The sequence below is a fragment of the Chenopodium quinoa genome, unplaced genomic scaffold (assembly GCF_001683475.1).
Source record: "Chenopodium quinoa cultivar QQ74 unplaced genomic scaffold, ASM168347v1, whole genome shotgun sequence".
NCBI lineage: Eukaryota > Viridiplantae > Streptophyta > Magnoliopsida > Caryophyllales > Amaranthaceae > Chenopodium > Chenopodium quinoa.
Window position 1 is genome coordinate 591,931 of NW_018745454.1, and position 13,891 is coordinate 605,821.

Sequence of the window (13,891 nt, forward strand, 5' to 3'; positions counted from 1 at the left end):
CCTTGATTCATCATCATTTCACACTTGCTTTTTTTTAATCAAATACCTCTATTAATTATGCCGGAAATGGAGGGATCAATCAAACCCCCTCAAATTTCTGAAATGTTCCAGAAATTCGCCTTCTCTTTCAAATCCAAAGCTCTTGAATTTTTTGCTGATGATTCTGAAAAATTCTCTCTCCTTGATGCTGGTGATGATGGTACTCCCGATGAATTCATCTCCAATCAGAAAGTCGTTGTAAATAAGCCTGACCCACCTCAAGAAGTTGGTCCAATTTCTCAGAAAGGTAAAGTTCCCCCAAATCCCCAATTTAATCAAACCCTAATTACTTCATTGTTTGCTTCAATTTCATCGTTTGAGGCTTCTTATCTTCAATTGCAAACTGCCCATGTTCCTGTTTTTGATGCGGAAGTATTAAGGAATGCTGATGAGTCTTTAGTTTCTCATCTTCAGACCCTTTCTGAATTTAAGCAGTTGTATAAGAATTACTACCAGAACCCTAATTTTAGTGTTGAATTTTCAACTGGGTCTTGTTTAGAATTTCAAGTTAATGAGAATCAGCATAAGCTTAGGGCTCTTAAGTCTGTGTTTAATCGTTTACAGTCTGAAATTGATGTTAAGGATGAGGAGGTTTCGAGTTTGAGGCGGAAATTGGAGGGATTGAATCGGGTGAATTCGAGGTTGTTGAAAAGGTTGTCCCTTGGTTCTTCAAGGGAGGAGGAGGAGGAGGGTTCTGAAATTTTGCTAACAGTTAGAGTGTTTGATAGGATGTTATGTGAGGCATTTAGTTATTCTCATAGGTTTACGAAGGTATTGATTGGGTTGATGAAGAAGGCACATTGGGATTTGGATTTGGTGGCAAGTTCAGTGTATTCGGGTGTTGATTATGTTAAGAAGGCGCACAATCGGTATGCTTTGTTGTCATATGTTTGTTTGAGGATGTTTCAAGGGTTTGATTTGGAGGATTTCGGGTTAGGTAAGGAAGGCGATGTTTGCAATGGTCATGTTCCATCCTCTAAGGGCGAGGAGAAAGTTTCATTACAGCAGTTAAAGGAGCATGTATTAGTCAATCCAATGGAGATCTTGAGAAAGAATCCAAACTGTGACTTTTCAAAGTTTTGCGAGAGGAAGTATCAAGATCTCATCCACCCAACTATGGAATCTTCAATTTTCAACAACTTGGATCAGGATGAAGTTATAATAAATTCATGGAAATCATTGGGTGAATTTTATGAGTCGTTCGTCAAGATGGCAAGCTCAGTTTGGGCATTGCATAAGCTTGCCTTTTCATTTGATCCTGTTGTGGATATATTCCAAGTGGAGAGGGATGTTGAGTTTTCAATGGTATACATGGAGGATGTAACTAGGAGATGTAAATATCCTTGCAAAACAAGGCCAAAGGTCGGATTCACAGTAGTTCCTGGCTTTAAGATTGGGCAGACAATTATTCAGTCACAGGTTTATTTGATAGGCATGTAATCCGTAGATTAAGTGAGACTAATGATCTCGAAATTCATTATGAAAGTGTGACTAGGATCAAAGTAACTGCATATTGAGCCCAAGTTAGTGTTCCAAAATTTTTGGCTTCTAGAGAATCGGGTGATGTTATGTGTTTCTGGAAAGCATCAGCTATGATGACATGTTTTAATTGTCTTTTGCAAATGAGAGTTTGCACAAATGCCGGTTCAGTATCCCTGAGAGGCAGATGAGAGTCGATTTGTGAAGCTGGAGAGCTTGGCTTTCAATACCACTGAAGGTTGTTGTTCCCTCTCCAGGTACAGTTGTTAAAGAGGATCCCAGTTTTTGCTCATATTCCATATACTTCGTATTATTTGTGTTCTTAGTTTTGTTTTGTATGTTGAGTCCATAGGATTAAATGTAAAGAATGCTTGTAAACTAGTCTCATGAAAATGTACTACGTACAGTACGTTGGAAGGTTCTTGTTGAGAGTGAATACATAATTAATTTGTGTAACTAAATCTTGTATTGAGAAAGAGAGAAAACGGCAATATGTGTATATTGTTGTTACCTTTAACTGTATATATACCAGTCTTTCATATGGCAGCTTTGTTATTGAATTTTACTTATCATTTAGGTTCATATTACATTGTATAACAACAGTTCAATTAATTTTGTCAAATTAACATAGCTCTTGTTCTGGTTCTCATTTTGAATAAAGGGATATGACTGTATTTTATTTAGCAATCTCATTTTCTCATTGATAAAGACAACTACTTTCATTCAAAATAAGACCCTAGACAACTATGGAAGTGCCATGCTGGAAAACCCCCGTGTTAAGTTAAAAAATCCCTTCCTGTAGGAGGGTGTGGGTTCTTAAGAAAGTAAATGACAGTTGAGTTGAGACGAGCACAAAGCCATCTTCCTCAGGAAGGGATCACAATTTCTATGATACTTGCATCTGCTTGAATGTTTTCATCTGACAAGCTAACTGGATAATTGCTCCAATACTGCTATTTTTGCGCTGCTTATCTGATTGTTGTACATGAGTAACATGACTGCATTACATATGCAATTTCACATTCCGAGTTATCATATTGAGAATTTTACTTGAAAGTTGAATGTCCAGTTACCTGTATTCTGTCGGTAAGTTAACACTCGAGATCACAATCAGTACATGTTCTTATGTCTAGTTTTTAGGTGCATTAGCAGTGTTTTCCAGTGGTTCTGGAGCACATTCTTTGCTCAGTTGTGCTGTTTGGTCACAATGCTTGATGTGACATTTCTTTTTGTCATAGAACCATGAATGCTTATGACTGAGGGTCATCCATGGGTCAATTGTTGGCTCCATAACAAGTAAAAATGGACAATCCTTTTAAAATTTACAAAATCACTCTGAGTCTCAGACTGCCTCTCAAATTTGCTGAAGGGCCACCTGCAGTCGGCCCTTCTCAGTTCGCTATTAATGCTATTTTTACGTGTTCTTTGGACTCCAGCTCGAGTCCAAAGAATTCTTGAGACTGGGTATTTCTCATCCAATGCGGTGGTCTGTTATAATGAGCAAATTTCAGGCTTTGTTTTCTTCCCCTAAATTCTTTTTAAGGAAAAAAACTTCAGATATGGGGTTTTCAGGTGGAAAGAATGAATTCTTAGCACATGTGGTATGAATCACAGTATCACTAAGGACTCTGATTTTGTTTGATTCAACTGTGATTTTCTGGGAAACTTCTTGATCTTAGCACAGTTAGCAAACTGCAATGCTTGGTTCTACCTTTGTTTACCCCCTTTTCAAGTAAGGAAACAGCAGCTCCCTATCTCAGGGAGGGCGGGGGGACAATGTGTCTCAAACCCGGGTCTACACTGCGACGGGATATGTTAGATAAGGGCGGCTACTAAAGAGCTGCACCTCACCGGCACAAGTGCTTGTATCCCCTCACTTCCTCATTCTGTCCCTGCATCTTTGTATTTAAAAAAAAAAAAAAAAAAAGAAACCAAATTTCGTGCATGTTTTTGTACAGTATTCCTGCAAGTAGTTATGATGAGTTTCCCCACTGAAGGAGCAGATTAGATGTTCTTATCTCCATCCCCTGTTTTCCTGGGAGCTGCTTATTTTTATGGAACATTTTCCATTTTCCTGAGATTCATGTGTTTGCTGTAATTATGATAAACTGATCAGATTCCAATATTCTACACTATGGCCAACGCATGTAATGCAACTTTAATTAAAATTTGTGATCTTCATAAATTCAATTTTAACAGTGGTTTTACAATTCTCCATGATCTAAATGTGGATGTCTTTATTCATTTTGAAGAAAAATGAAGGAAAAATTATCTTGTATATTGTGTACGTGCTGTTTAACAATTTAAAATTAAATCGTTGTAAATAGTATTTTGTACTTTGTATGTACTTTAGAGTTTACCACATTGATCAATGCTAATTCCTATTCATTTCTCAGTTTTTGTTGACATGAACCTCCTATTCCCAATCCCGTCTTAGTGTCATGGATTGAAATAAGAATCAAACTTGGTTCCTTCTTCGTCGCCACCTCATACTGTACCTCATTTCGTTAAATCTGTATTAATTTGACTTTTACACATAAACCTACTTTGACCATTAATATCTTTATTATTAATGAGTTAACTATATCGATAGTTGATTTTTTTTAAAAAGTATGCATTATGATAAACTTATAACAAGATCATTGATGTTAAATGTTGTTGATCCAAAAATTTCAGATCTATATGTTACAAAATCACAGCGAATAAGGTGTTGGGGCCTAGATGCAAAGACTAAGCAATTGTGTACGTAATGTCAGGTTCGAATTCTCTTTTCTCACCTGTAACTTGTAATTTCATGACTTATTTGAAAAAAAGATGACTCCATATCAGTATAGCCCCGTTATTTCAAGTTGAACCGAATTAAACTGAATTATTGAAGTAAAAACGACCTGAAATGAACTGTAAATAAGTCAAAAAGAACAAGGTCTATTCCTCAAACTCTGCATACATATCATATGCAGTGTAGATTTATTAATAATGAGATGACAGTTAGATAATTATAGTACAAATATATGTTATGATTGGACAGGGATTGATGTCAATTCAAATGTGACATTAGATAGTTGGGTAATTTCATTAAAGTAGAAAGGACAGATATGTTGGGGCAGATACAAACAAGTAGGAATCTATAAATAAGTACTCAATAAGTCAGTAGTAAATACAATTATAAATATATATTTATGTCAAACACATACATCAACTTTACTATAAACTCAACCTATAAATACTTAAATACAGCTATAGTATAGTATTAGATCCTGCTAGATGAGAGATCTGACTAATAATCTATAGCCTAAGATTCTCTTATAACCTTTTTTTATTTATTTATTTATTTATTTATTATTATTTTTTTTTAAAAAAGTACATAGTTGACAATGGCAATTTGCTAGATTTGTGTATCTCAGTAAAGTCATTACCTTATAAATAACATTGCTGCTAGGCTGCTTCTAATGTATGGTTGACAATTTATATTATCCTATACCCCTCCCCAACATTGAGGTTGGGGGTTCAATTCCTACTAAAGGCACTTTGAGTTGGGGATTCCCTTACCCTTTCCCTCTACTCTTAAAGTGCCTAGCCCGCTAACCTGGGCCGAGAGAACTTGTGAGAGGATTCGGCCCGGTAGGGCCTTTCTCTTTACCAACTTTAAAAAAAAATTAAAAAAAAAAACCACCCAATATATATATATAAAGTGACCGTTTTTATCTTTCATGGTGAAAAACTTTAAAAACTTTGACTACTTTTTTTTATTTATATAATATATTTACTTTTTAAATTATTCAAATATGTAATAAAATAAATTGATGGTTAATTGTACATCTTGAAAAGCATAAAAAATTATAATAGCACCTTTTTTTTTTTTTTTTTTTTTTACAAGAGCCTTTTTGGCTTGGGTGTCAATTATACGAAGTATTCGTATACTTCGTACTATTTAGGGGCTTGTCCCATTAGCTTGTGAAATAGTAACATGGGCCTTTCTTGGAGGGTAAAGTACTATGGTAATTGTACCTGGTGTTTTAGATAAGTAGTACTCCATACTTGTAATACTGAAATGTATTAAAATGATAGTGATCTCAATCGATCATGCATAAACATGAAGATATTTGTTATGGAGGATGATTTTGTGTAATTACTTAAAAAAATAAATATTTTAATTTCTCTCCACCTCTTCATCAAGATTTTCTATTTCCTTATTAATTAAAGGAAATTTACAAACTTGACTGTACAAAGTTTTACAGAAATTAATCATCTATTATCTGGGATGGGTAGTTAGGTACTTAGGTTTGCTGTCATTGCCAATTTACCTACCTTAGCTAAAAGAATTTTATCCGATATCAATTTTTACCCAATCATGTGTACATTTAGAGTTGATCTTGTATGTACATACACTATATAGGGCATATCACATATGCCTCATCGACGACAATTAATTAGGTCTGGTGTCATCTACATCGATTAACAAATTATATTAATTCGATCATTCAATAACTATTGAGGTTTGTGATTCGTTTGTTTTCTTTTCGATCTTTCAAGATACTCGTATATGTATCCACCATCCTTTTCCATCTTTATTCACAACCTAAGCTTCACGTACTCCATATCATATTATTCACCACTTTAATCCTTACCACTTTAAGCTCCAACTAAATCTCTATTTTCCTCATATAATCTTGTGGAAAATCTAAGATGTAGTGTCATATATGATCTAAGACAATTCGAAAATACTTAATTCTAACTTATTAGAAAGTCTTTAGTTTAGAGCATAAGTAATTGAAATACACAATGAACAAAAGCAATTAACATGACACTACGTTAGCTTAATTAAAAGGATCATTAGCTGTTAAGAAGTTTTAACAATACCATTAATATATATAACAAGCTAAGCTCACTTCAATAATTTTCCCTAGTACTTCTTCTCATTTTAAGTTTTAATTACTCCTTGAAGTAATTAATTAAGTGCAAATTAAAGAGAGAAGCACCTAGTGAAAAACTAATGATTAAAAGAGAGGGAAAAGAAAGAAAATCCTACGGAATTTTTAACACAAAGTAGTAGTACTAGTACTAGTACTTGATCCAAATGCTGCTTGCTTTAAATTTTTCTAGCTTATAACTAATTTTTAGTTTGTTGTTGATTCTTCTTAGTACGGACCTACACCCACATTCACATTGGCTTGAGGAGCTAAGAACCCTTCTTTCATCATAACTTGATCGTGCTCTCCTTCCTGCATTCCAATCAAATTCACGATATATAACATGAATATGACTAAATAATTTCAGACAGAAAGAGTTTATAGCACATACACTTGAGTAGTAATTAACATTGACGAGTTATATGTTTAACAAATTATTGATAGATATCATACTAATATCTTAGAAGATGAACATTTGTTAATGTTTATGCAAATGGAAATTATTTTTTCTTTTTATTACAAGTTATTTATTTTGAAGAAAAAAATAAAACTCCATAGTACAATTTGCTAGGGTTAGGGCTACATAGAGGGAGTAGTACCTGCTGCTGGCGCACGTTAGCCTTCTTCACGGGTTGATGGTCAGGCATAAGGCCGAAATGAATGTGTGGGAAGTGGGCCCACTTTTTTACATGCAAAACAAATAGAAAATCAATAATCTTTGAGCAATTTTTGAATAATACCCAAATTCTAAAATTAGTCATTTATATAATAAAACTTAAAACCAACAGGCATAGAAACTTCAAAGATTTCATTACATTCTTGGCAGCTGCACTGAAGGCCTCCCTGTGGCTAATATCAGGATTTCCGGCTTTGATTCGTTGAATTTCGTCCCTATAAAACCATTACATGTCTTTTCATTAGTAATCAGCGTTAATTATTCTTTTATCCGGATGAATCATGTTAATACATTTTTTTTTTTATATAACTTAGCTTAAATAAAATAGTAACCTGGCTATACATTTTGGACGGACACAATATCAATTAATTATTTTCATCTACAATTTGCGAAATTGGACATAAAGTACTAACATAATTAAATTAATGAAATAAATAAGAAGGTAGGAAAAAAGGGTACTAACTTGATAAATCTGTTATAGGCAGATGGTACCCTCTGTCTCTTCTCTGGAGCTGTTCATTGTATAAACATGCAAAAAAAATATACACATATAAACAAACAAGACAAACAAAACCACATTAATTAAACTCACCTTTTTTCTTCTGACAACTTAAATTTATTTTATTTTCATTTTTTATAAAATTAAATTGCATTAAATTCATTCATTCCAATCCCTTTCTCTATCAATTCAAAATCATAACCTCATCATACCATTCTGTTAACATTGTATCTATCAAATCTATCCCATCATCAACCGCTTCTTCTATCTTGGATTTTATATGTCCCTGCTCAAGGGGTTGTGGGGGACATACACTTGGCTAACCTAACTATAAAAATAATGATGACTTTATAATTGCCCTTTTGTCTTTTGGCTCGCTCAGTTTACTCCTAAATCAATCAAAATTTCACTGGTCTATCATCATTATAAAGTAATACACTCCCCGTCCCTTAATTACAGGCCTATTTCTCTTTATTATGTGAGAAATTTTACTAATTAACTAATCAAACAGTATAATATTTTTTTTTCTTTTCCTTCTAAGTGATGGGCAAGTAGCTCAATTTGGCTAGAATTTTATATTACTCCGAGGAATATTATAATTTAGGTTGAAACTTAATTACACCTTAACACTAATCTTATTAATTAAGGAGTAACTAACTAAAAAAAAAAAAATTTAGACAATGGTATTACTAAATAGGTCTTTTGGAATACTATGCCTTTGAGGTTAATATTTCCTCCACAATATTGAGAAGGCTAGTAAAAGATGATTAGTACATAACAATATACTACGAGTATAAGTTATTTCGTAGTTAATTCTGATTATTTACACGAGTATTTAAAAGTACATAAGTTAACGAGTACATGTAATATAGAGGAGAATTTGAGTGCAGAGAAAAACGTGTATGATACAAAGTCTAAATGAAAAAGAGTTCAAGTACAACAGTTAGTTGAAAGTGATGAATGATGAATGAAGAGAAAAAGAAACAACACTTTATTTTGTTTTACACTTCTTTTCTCAAATTTTGTAAGTAAAGTGATGTACCAAAAACTGTTGGGGTGATCAATCAAATTTAGGGCTAAAAGCACAACTGCGGAATAAAATGTTGTCTTTTTTAAGTGTTACTAGAAAATACAAATACTTCATTGGGATTATGGACTTGATATTATTATTGTTCGTTGTTATGTAAATACAAAAATTGGAAGAATTATAAGGTTAGAGTAGAAAGGATTTTATATATGAATGGTCAATTCGAGCATGGACGACTTACGGCGATTGACAGGAGGGGGTTTAGGGATCTCTTGATGGTGGTGATGAAGATGATCAACACCTCGAACCGACATCATCGGGTCATTGAACATAGGCTGATGATGATTGTTGATAAGTATATTTGGTGTTGAGCTCCGAATCTCCTCCTATTAATACATACACATGGAACACACAAATGTCAACTTTTTTATAAGCCTCAAAACTCAAATAAAATTTTACTAAGTCCATTTTTCAACATTAGTTATAAAAAATTTGTTCATTTTAATAGCAAGTACTGTCTACTAATGTGTCTTAATCTCAAGAGTATCTACACTGACAACTTCTAGTTGATTGTAGGTTAAAATTCGCATTTTTTGTTACCAATTAATCATATCATAACAACCCCAAGTTTTCCTCACAATCCATCACCACCCACACAAAAAAGGACTAACGAATTAGAGTGTGCCTACCTTTATCCAGATTTAGTTGTCACATTATTAGCTCGCTCCATCAATTTCATAGGAAATGAAGGCATAGCTTAACTATTAAATTAGTTTGTACCAACGAAGAAAGTAGAAAATATTATGTTTAATTTTTTAGTCTCTTAATAACCAAAGAAGAACCCTAATATTAATAATAATAAAAAAAAAAAAACATACCAGAAGATTGTGAGGAGAGGTAAAGAAAGAGGGAGGAGAAAGATGAAGGTGATTAGGCGAAGGCGGAGGAAGCGGAGACGGAGGTGAAGGCGAAGGCAAAAGATGAGCCCTCATATTGACAGACAACAAGCTAGTACAGTGTCCACATCTCACCGTCACCGTCTTAAACAAGCTGCTACTCGGCACACTCACCTACAATCAACACATCATTTAATAGATAAAATTATTAATAACAACTAATTAAATAATGATAACAATTATACTTACAGCAAGAACAGTCTCACAGCAATTGCATTGAACATAACAAAGTTGATCCGACGGCGAAATAACATGTTCTACATTATTGTTGTTATTAGGTGTTTGATGATGGTAGTTATTATCTAAGCTACCACCTCCGCCGCAACCACCACCACCACTTCCTGTCGTAGTTGACGAGGAAGAGGATGACATTATTGGTGTTATAGATTTCTCACTCTCACTCAAAGTGTATTTTTTTTGTTGTTGAGATGATATAATCTTTTTGATGGGATATATGAATGGATGGATGGATTGATTTACTGACTCATGTTTTTATTTGTAGTAGCCCATGCCACTCTCCCCCTTTTTTTTTTAATATATTAAATTAAAATTATACTATTATATAGTTTATTTAATATTTTTAACCGCCTTCCTTTTTAGGGATTTGAAATGAGGGTTGAGAGAAAGACAGAGAATAGGGTGAAGAATTAATATTTGTTGTGTGAATGTGTGTAAATTGTGTTATGATGATACCAATTATATATAAACACTTCTTGAAAGCTCTATTTATAAAAACGTACTGCTTTTTTGCTACACTTTTTTTTTTCTTCTTATTAATTTTCACACTTATTCTGTGAGACTACATTTTTTTGTTCCTTTCCTTTTGTCACTATATATGCTTAATTAACAAGTTTAATGATAAAGACAAGCTATAATAAGAATAGTCTTTATTTTATTTTTTATTTTTTTTGTTGAGGTAAAGTCTTTAATTACTACATAGGTACTATGTAAAACCTAATTTTATAATATAATAATAATTAGATAAATTCTGTTTCAAAAAAAAAAAAAAAAAAAAGATAAATTCCCTCTCCTTTAATGTGTTAGGGTCCCTTGCTATAGGTTAGTCATGGATATGGTTCTTATCTTAGTAGGGGCATCCACTTCTTTATCAACCTTAAAAATATAGGCAATGCAAATTAATGTGAAGTGTTCATGTATCTACAATAACATCCTCCTAATTTAGGGATTCTACTTTGGGGGGACTCTTTTTTGGTCCCAAAAACATCAATTTTAGTTTTGAAAACTCGAATGTGGGACTCGAAACTCAAATGGTGAGACCCTATTTATAGTACTATGTCTTGTGATGAATTCTTAAAAATCATCTTTTAATTCATGATTGTAAAATAGAAACCATTCGATCATACAATTTTCTTCAAGCTAGATACACTTGAGACTCAAATATATATCCTGAGCCTCTGATCAATGATGACCTAATAATAACCCAACTTATTATAGGACCATGTATAATTTGGGACCCAAATTTACACACCAAAATCACTTTTTGTCCCTTTGTTACGTTTTCCACACTCCACAATACAGTGCTATTTAGCTCATCCCCAATGAATAGAATAGAATCAAATATGTACTTAAAACTCATCCTACCACAAATCTAGAATGTCATTGCATTTTGCATGCTAGCTAAATGAATGTTTGATATTTTCTTGAAATTCACCCAAAAATTTATGCTCCAAAAGTGTGACCATACATGGCCAAGTCAAACTTGAATAATTGTCTTCAAATATTAAGGATGATATGCATTTAAAACATAATTTTAAATTCGCCAAGAATTACTCATTTATTTTTTAATTGTATATTGTGCTAAATCAACAAGGATAAAAGTGTGGTACTCACTTGTAATAATTTCTTATAGATGAGTAACTTCAGCTCATACTATACATACATTCGTTGATACTTGATAGTGTAATTTGAACAAGATATGTAATTCATAACAGCTTTATCGGAGTCTTAAACTAAAGAACGATAAAAATACAACGTTATAACCAACAAATTAATTTAATTGATTATGAATATTATACTTGTAATGTACAGTACAACCAAAGTTATTTACTCCATATATACGATTTTGCGTGTTTGGAGAATGCAATGTAAGATACAACCGATTGTAAAATGAAGATTATTATTAAAGTTGAAAATCGTCATATAATATTATATATGATGTACTCCATTTAAATTGGGAGTAATGAAGAAATGAAAATTGAAGGCATGAAAAGAGAAGTGACAAGTGGATCTATAAGAAAGCTTAGAGGGTAAGTAGGGTTGAGCTGGGTGGAAGAAAGCATAGATTTACAGAAATAGATTGACAGACCTCTAAACATAGCTACTACAGTAGTAATTAATTAGGCTAGCTAGGTTGTATTTATTTGTTACATATATTTAGGGTTTTATTATATATTTAGAGAGAGAAAATAAAATAAAAAAAGGAAGAATGTTATTGTTGTAGTTGAAAGAAGAGAGAGAAAATGAAAATGTGAATGAATGGATGGCATTCCCGATGATGAGAGAGAAAGAGAATTGAAGGGCAGAGGCGGCAGAGGTGGGGGGGAGAACCGGATAGGGACGTGTGCATGTTCTTATTAACTTTGCTTCATTCATCTGTTCTTTTCAACCTTTCCTTCTTAACCTTTTTTTTTTTTTTTTTTTTTTTTACAACAACAAATTGAGTTTTTTCTTGTGTTATACGAGTAAATTTCTTTTTTATATGATGTGTATCTCACCTTCTAATGTCTTCCTTCACTAATCAATTACAACGAGCTCCCAATTTATTCATCATCGTTTTTACATATAATGCTTCAATCTTATTGTTTTTGTTCATCTTTAGGGATAGCAAATGTTATACTCCGTATTATATATGCTTGCTTTTTTTCCCCCTTGAATGGAATAACATTGGAGCAAAAAATAATATGATGATTTTGATATTTCTACAAAATTTGGACGAAGTGAGTGCAAAATAGTTTAATCGTCATATTGACTGAAAATTAAATTTATGACTAAAACAAATAAAAGGAATATCAATATAAGTTTATTTTGTTGTTTATGGTGTAGAGTATAAAAGAACACAATTATTAACATAGGTTCAACCTAGGAAGAGTTTCCTATTAAAAAAAACTAGGAAGATATTTTCATATAATTTTAACTACTACCTCTGTTTCATATTTTTTACAACTTTGGAATATTTTATGTCTCACAAATAATAACCCTAAGTTGCAAAAAAACATGAGATGGAGGTAGTCAAATATTTCCTTATTTTACTTTTTTTTTTTTAGAGAGATAAAATGAGAGTGAATGAGAGTATTGAGAGTGAAGTATGAGAGTTGTGATTGCCGTAGAATGAGTCGTGGGTATTTATTTGATAGGGGTAAAAATGGAAAATTCCTAAAAAAAAAAATGCGAGCAATACGTAATAAACAACACCCATAATTAATACAAAAGAAATGATGAATCTAAACCATTTATTCAAGATTAAACCATCAAGTAATAATATAAATGAGTATGGTAGTAAAGTATATCCAAATTATATTCTATTCAAGGAAAAATTTCTCAATCCCTAAGCTAACAGAAAATTCATGTTCCCTAATCCCTATGCATCAAAGTTAGCAAAATAGTGAAACAATAGCCATATTAATTCTATGAACTATAATAGCAATGTGACTTATTTTGTCAAGGTTGATATCTTTATATACGTCGACATAAAATCCTTCTTACTTATTTACACAATGTAAAAAAATAAGTAGAAAATGTTTGGTTGATCTTTAAAGCAAATTTTTTATTTACTCCTAATAAGATCAATAAGATAAATAAAAAATTTATCAATGTGTGCCATATTTTATGGCACTTTCTCACTATTTGCATTAGGAATTATGGAGTATAGTAAATAAACATTTTGACCAATGATTAATATGAGTAGAAAATATACTTGTCTCTTTATGTTTGTTTGTTGCCTACCTATAGAGTTTTATATTTTATTTTAATTTATACTCCTTCTGTCCCAACATATAGTTCTTGTTTATGGTTTTTTAAGGTATTTAAAAAATGAAAGGAAAAAAGTAAATAAAGTACATACAAAGGTGAAAAGTATAATTATAGACAAAAGTTATAGAGGAGAAAGTAAATAAAATTATAGACAAAAGTTAAAGAGAAGAAGAGAAAAAAAAAAGTAAAAAGTAAAAAGCAAATGAAAAATTAAAGGCAATTTCTGAAGTAAAACGAATAAAGTTAGAAAATGAGAATATAATGGTCTTTATACGGTATAAAAAAAATAGCAATAAGAATAATATTTTTAATAGA

At 32.1% G+C, this 13,891-nt stretch overlaps 2 protein-coding genes across 2 annotated transcripts; one reads left to right on the forward strand and one right to left on the reverse strand.

Moving 5' to 3' along the window:
- The first annotated feature begins 57 nt into the window (after positions 1-57).
- LOC110714305 (protein GRAVITROPIC IN THE LIGHT 1-like) lies at positions 58-3,125 on the forward strand. The gene is made up of 2 exons (XM_021892809.1): positions 58-1,458; positions 2,955-3,125. Exons 1-2 carry the CDS (start codon positions 58-60, stop codon positions 3,123-3,125), a joined length of 1,572 nt encoding a protein of 523 aa, XP_021748501.1.
- A 3,204-nt stretch (positions 3,126-6,329) lies between these two features.
- LOC110714407 (axial regulator YABBY 1-like) lies at positions 6,330-10,356 on the reverse strand. The gene is made up of 7 exons (XM_021892916.1): positions 9,776-10,356; positions 9,509-9,700; positions 8,872-9,016; positions 7,568-7,616; positions 7,244-7,319; positions 7,028-7,108; positions 6,330-6,740 (listed from the first exon to the last, which is right to left on the reverse strand). Exons 1-7 carry the CDS (start codon positions 9,956-9,958, stop codon positions 6,657-6,659), a joined length of 810 nt encoding a protein of 269 aa, XP_021748608.1. The 5' UTR covers positions 9,959-10,356; the 3' UTR covers positions 6,330-6,656.
- Positions 10,357-13,891: the final 3,535 nt, after the last annotated feature.